The sequence below is a fragment of the Tursiops truncatus genome (assembly GCF_011762595.2).
Source record: "Tursiops truncatus isolate mTurTru1 chromosome Y unlocalized genomic scaffold, mTurTru1.mat.Y SUPER_Y_unloc_1, whole genome shotgun sequence".
In the NCBI taxonomy this organism is placed as follows: domain Eukaryota; kingdom Metazoa; phylum Chordata; class Mammalia; order Artiodactyla; family Delphinidae; genus Tursiops; species Tursiops truncatus.
In genome coordinates, this window is record NW_022983136.1 from 2,939,905 (window position 1) to 2,945,904 (window position 6,000).

The 6,000-nt window shown below is 61.0% G+C and overlaps 1 protein-coding gene across 1 annotated transcript; it reads right to left on the bottom strand.

Annotated features, from left to right (window-relative positions):
- Nucleotides 1-1,193: 1,193 nt before the first annotated feature.
- On the bottom strand, nt 1,194-4,652 carry LOC117310646 (testis-specific Y-encoded protein 1-like). Its single transcript, XM_033850351.1, has 6 exons — nt 4,107-4,652; nt 2,885-2,962; nt 2,580-2,691; nt 2,326-2,471; nt 2,141-2,210; nt 1,194-1,419 (listed from the first exon to the last, which is right to left on the bottom strand). Exons 1-6 carry the CDS (start codon nt 4,650-4,652, stop codon nt 1,271-1,273), a joined length of 1,101 nt encoding a protein of 366 aa, XP_033706242.1. The 3' UTR covers nt 1,194-1,270.
- Nucleotides 4,653-6,000: the final 1,348 nt, after the last annotated feature.

The window sequence follows — 6,000 nt, forward strand, 5'->3', positions numbered from 1 at the left end:
TGGGCCTCCCGGCCCGAGGTCTGTCTGCTCCAGGGCTTTCTCTTTCCCGAGGCCTGGCGCACAGCAAGCTGAGAGGAGCCTGCCACGTAGCGGGGTCCAGGCCTGCCGAAGGGATGTGCGGATGGAGGCTCCCAGAGGACGAGAACTGCTCACCGGACGGTTTCTTGAGGAGAAGCGTGCTCCTCTTGGGCATTAGTTCCGCTAAGCGTCCCGCCCCCTCCGCTCCCTAGGGCAGGCTCGGATAGAGGATTTTAGCCTCTGGGTAGCAGAGACTGAGTAACAGTTACGTGCTGCCCCTCGGATCGCCGGGGCGGGAAGCAAGGCAGGCGGCACACCTGCGGTTTGGGAAGGCAGGTGGGTGCCCTTCAGCCGCTTCCCCTCAGCCCTCAGCCCTCACCTTTGCCCCTCTGCCTGTTGCATGCAGGGATGAGAGCCCAGGAAAAGGAAGGGATTCACGGGCGGCCTTTTGCTCACGAGGGAACGGGGCTTCTCTCTGGCAGTTCCTCTCTTCCCCAGTCAGCAGAGCCTGGAAGCCAGCAAGCCGTCTGCTGCGCCCGCAGGCATTGCTCTCTGTCACTGTCCCAGGGTCCCTGCATGCAAACAGCCCGGCCCCCTTCCTTGTCTGCTCGCTCACTCGCCCGCACGCTCACACTCACCCACGCCGCCACCGGGGCACACAGCGACACGTCACACCGGCGTCTGCCTCACGCGTCCTTGGAACGCTGCCCCGCGGGGCGGGCTGCTAGTGCCCGCAAGGATCCCACGCTCCCACCCTGTGTGCTCAACGGTCAGCCTGAGCTTAAGGAGTCACCTGCCTCGCGTCGTGCCAGTGTGCGCCAGACGTCCTGGACGGAGGCTGCTGGCTCAGGCACGGGCCCTAGGCGGCACCAGGCCATTAGGCCCCTGCAGGCCAGGGCCCTTCCCTGTCTCCTTGCCCTGCCTGCGGAGCAAGTCTCCAGTTCAGCAGGCTCTCTTTCTTTGCCTCCTCCTCCTTCCAGTCCCTGCCCTGTGAGGAAGGCCCTGGGCCTCTCCGGAATCCCACATCGTCCTGCCCTCCCCACGTCCTCCACTTCCCCAGGCCCGCCATCTCGCCCACAGACAGGGAGGTCCGCAGGCACGGGCTAAGAAGCCCCACACCACTTGATTCACTCGTGAATACTCCACAAACCCCCGTACCTATACACACACACCAAGACAGGAGCACTTGTGAGCGTGTTTATGTCTCTCTGGGCGTCATTCCCAGCACGTGGGGCCCCGCTCTCTGGAACCTTCATTGGCCATCCTTTCCTCGTTTCTCCCGTGGGCACCCGAACCGCGTAGGTAGACACCTCCACCCGTCTCCCACATCTGTAGACGCCTCCTGACTCTGGTGCTCTTTGGCCAACCTCTGAGGCTCCCCCGGTGCCTTCATCTCTGGGTCTGGAGTGCGCCCGACACACAGACACGTACACACACACAGGAGCACAGGGACGGGAACACAAACGGGGCACAAGGCGTCTCAGCAGGGGACACTGGCTGTGTCCAGCAATATGAGACATGGCGTTGGTGGGCGGTAGGCCCGGCCCTTTTGTGGTCCCTTGCCACTTCCTGCCCCAGGTCCTCAATATTGTCCCCAGCTAGCCTTGTGCCGTTTCCGGGACTGTCTGTGTGGTGGTGCTGGGAGGCTCAGGGATGGACGTGAAAATTCAAAGAAGACTCGGAAAGTCAGCAAAGAGGCGGGAGGAGACTCGGAATGAAGCTCCTCGGCATCTGTAGGCCTTTGCCAGGAGGGAGGGGCCAGAGGGAGGGGCCCAGGTGATCCCCAGCTGAGGGCAGGCTGAAGCCAGGGACTGATGATTCACACACAGGTGCCTGCTTAAGGAGGTGCTTGCCTCTTTCATAGACACCTGGGGCACTCACCCTGAAAGTTTAGCTGGTTAGAGTCCTGCTACTCCGTGTGCCCTACAGTCCTCCCGGCTCCATTCTCACCCTGTCACCCGCCGCCAAGGCCGGGGTGACCTGAAACCCAGCTCCGCCCACAGTGTGCTCTCAGCCTGAGCTTTCCCATTTGGGAAAAGGGAGAGCCCCAGTGTACCCGGACCACACTCATTTCAGCGCCCAGCCCCTGGGCTCCTTAACCACCTGTCCTCGTCTCAGTTACCTGTCCCCGTGGGGCCTTCCTCCCTCGGGTAGTAGCGCAGAGGATTGGGCCACAGGTCCTCGCCGATGATCTGGTAGGGGAAAGGGGCCAGGTCGGGACAGGGCAGGCCAGGCCCACGTCCCTCCCCCCAAGCAGCCGGGGGACTCCAGCGTCACCACCGCTGAGGGGGACCAGAGGCACCCCACCTCAGCAATCTTGTTAGACCCTGGGCAGTTGTGGTCAGACAACCAGTTGAGGAAGTGAAGGCCGGTGGGGTCCTGCCTGTGGCTGGGAGCTCCCCGTTCATAATCCCAGAACCAATAGATGCTAGTGGAACGAGACGCCCTGTATCCTGGAGGAAGACAGGGGAGACAGGAAAGGATCACAGTCACGGTGGCCCAGCATCCACGCCCTTCCCCAGCCTCCCCTCACCCCGCAGCCCCGCGGGAGCCCCTCCTACCAGCGATGCTAAGGTGATACTCCTTAAGGATCACGTCATTCCAGAAGTAGGGGTTGGGTCGAAAGAAAAACTTCAACTTGCAGTGGTGCCTCGGATGGCCCAGTTCCTTCACCTGCCACGCCCAAGAGGAGAAGAAGGGCAGGAGCTCTTCTAGGGGTCCTGAGCTTGCCTGCTTGGCAGCCACGAACCATTTTCCCTTCCCTTCCCTTCTCCTGCTGCTTACACCCAACCTTTAAGGACAACCCCGCCCCCTCCCTACTGGCCACCTGCCTCCACCCACGACGCCCCAGTCTCTCCAGACTGACCTCCAAATTGATCATGTAGCTAAGCAGGTCTTCATCTTGGTCACTGATCACGGCCGAAATCTGGGGGTGGTTCATTATCTGCTTTAGGTCAAGGAGGCTTCACATGCCACACCTCAGGGAAGGAAGAGCTACAAGCCGCAGAACCAGTCCCCAGACCCGCCAGAGGAAGAGACTGCAGCAGCAGATCTGCCAGATCCGTAAGCGCTAACGCCCATCCGGCCCTCAAAGACATCCTCGGCCCCTGCCCTGCCATCAGACGCGCTCTTGCCTGTGGCTGCCTTGGGGTCCAGTGCACCCACCCGGGGAGGGCCTGTTTCCTGAACGAACCTGATCTCTACCTGACCTGTGTGTGCTGGGTGCCGGCATGTCACTCCGTAAGCGGTCTAGATGTGCTGTCGCTGCCTCATGCCTTCTCTTACGCCGTGTGTGCATGGGCTTGTGGGTGTTTGTGTGAGTGCCTGTGTGTGTGTGTGTGTGTGTGTGTGTGTGAGTACGTGCACGTGTGTGTGTGTTCAAAGACGAAGCCTTGGGCCTTTGCCCTGTTTCCTGTCTTCAGAAGGGCCTGCGTGGGTGTGTCTGGAGCTCTGCAGGACTCACAGGGTCCACGGGGAGGTCAGGGGCGTGCCTGCGCCTGTGTGTCTTCCACAGACTCGAGTGTGCTGGTGAAAGGCCTGGGGAGGTAAGGATTCTTGCCGGCCCAAGAGCGTGTCCGGGGTCCTGGTGTCCGGCCAAGGACAGCTGCCCCTTACAACTTCACCCTGTGTGCAGGCAGGACCTTGTGCTTTTGCACTGAGGCAGCTGGAACAACTACACGGGCTCTGACTGACCAGGACGGGTATTGGGACTTCCGCTTGTCTCCTGCCAGTTCCCCGGGATAATGCACACTTCCAGTAACTGCTCCGTGTGAGGGGTGCTCGGGGCTATTCCCAATTGTGACCTTGCCACGGGCTCTTCCCTCCACCCTGGGGAAGTACTGCTGTGCACGCTGCAGGCCAAGACCATTCACCCAAAGTTTTCGCTCAGACACCTACAGCTGTGGCCTCCCTCTGTTCCTGCTGCCTCTTTGGAGCCACTCATGCCCTCCTGTACCCACATTCCTCAGTGCTCTTGGCCTGCACCTGCGCCCACCGCTCCCCCTCCCCCACCCCACCCTCACCCCCGCCGCTCCTACTCCTGCTCCTCCTTCACCGCAGCCAACCCCAAGGGGCCTCTGTAAGGATACGGCTCTGGTCCAGAAGCCAGGGATGCCCTGAATGATGGCGCTTCTGCCATCCAAGTGAGACTCCCGCCGCTGACAGATCCTGCGCTTGAGCCGAGAGTAGGTCCTGCTGGCTTGGGTATTCAGAGTGCTTAGCTCTAACTGCAGGGCCTGCAGCGCCTCCAGCGGGGACCCGGTGATCGTGGGTCGAGGCCCTGGCTCTTCCTGCCCCTGCTCCTGGGGCTCCTCCTCCGGCTCTTCCGCCACCACCTGCTTCCGCTCTTCCTGCTCTTCCTGCTGCTGCTCCTCCACCACCACCTCAACCTCATCCATCATGTCCTCCACAGGCAGCCAAAACACCTCCCCGATACGCGCCACCTCTCCCTCCAACAGGGCCGGGCATTGCTGCACCACCTCCCCGCTAAAGATGGCGGCCTCCTCGCCCCCACCATCAACTAGTGCCAGCACCCTACCCACCTCCCGCACCACACCTGGGGACCCGCGGGCCCCTGCTTCCTGAGGACCCCCTCCCACACCTAGAATGACCCCGGGTCCCGCCTCACTGCCCATGCGGACCTGGCTCTGAGCTGGGGCAGCGGCGAAGGTGCGGCAGCTGGAAGCTCAGCACGAGGGCCGAGCACCGCGCAGGCCTAGCGACTAGAATCACGCTTCACTGCGGACTGAACCGTTCCCTGGAGCCTCTGCGGTGAAGAGCGCTGAAACGCATGCGCAGGAGCATTGGCCGCCAGGCATGCGTGTCCAGGTGGCAGGAAGGAGTTCCAAGCCACGCCCAGGCCGCTCGGCCCCATCACGACCAATCAGGGCGAGGACAGTGGGCGTCACCCTCGGCTGCCTCGCCCCTCGCCCTGTGGAAACAGGCCGGCCTCTGGGATTGCCGGGTCGCCCCAAACACCCGTTCCCCACGCCCGGCTTAGCAGCCCAGGTTCCACAAAGAGCTGGCTTCCAGGGAGGCCTCCGGCCTTGTGTCTGGGGTGCCCTGTGATACCTATGTGGCCTGTGCCAGTTGGAGCCAGGAGTTCCCGCTCCAAAATCAGAAAATCAGAATCCAGTTTGCCTCGGGACCTTTAACCACTGGGAACTCTCAGAAAATGTACAAGGAAATGCATGGTGGCCGAAGTTGCTGGATACTTTTCTTCCAGGGGACATAGAGCCCGAAGCTCTGTGGCATGACAGGGGAGTGTCCGGCAAACCCAGCTCTTTGCTAGACTTGAATTCCTTTGCTCAAGAGCAGAAAAGCCATGCAGTGAAGAGCTCCGTCTGAGTGTCTGTCTGTCTCCCCTCTGTCTTTGTGTGTGTGTGTGTGTGTGTGTGTGTGTGTGTGAGTGTGTGTGCGTGCACGTTCTTGTTTCTGTATGTATCTGCTCCCTCCCTCTGTGGCCCACTCTCCTGGGATCCCCTCTGGATACTTAAACTCTCCGAGAAATTCTACCTTGCCTGGCACCAAAAGACCTCTCCTCGTCTGTGATTGGCACCCACGGGTTCTCGGACTTTGTGTGACCACACGTTTGCATAGTGCCTTTCAAACGCTTGAGTGGCAGGCAAAAATTGCCTTTCTGCTAGCCAACATAAGGTGACAAGCGTCCCTCCGGGAACGGACATGGACACATGGCACGAGACGAACTTGACTCGGCCATCCTGTCTTTTGAGAGACCGAGAGAGGGACGACAGGCTTTGGTGGCACTGGGGAATGCCAGAAACTTTATTTGGACACGTGCGCACACACTGAGGTGCTGAGGACTGCACCCAGTCGAGGGCCACCACGCACGCATGCATGCCTTCACCACTGCCAACCCGAGGATGTGAATTTTGCCGACCCTAAGGATGCCCTGTGAAAGTGGTTCTGCTCTCGTCCACCTTCCAAATGAGATCACATCCCAGCCCAGCCCTTCGCCCCAGT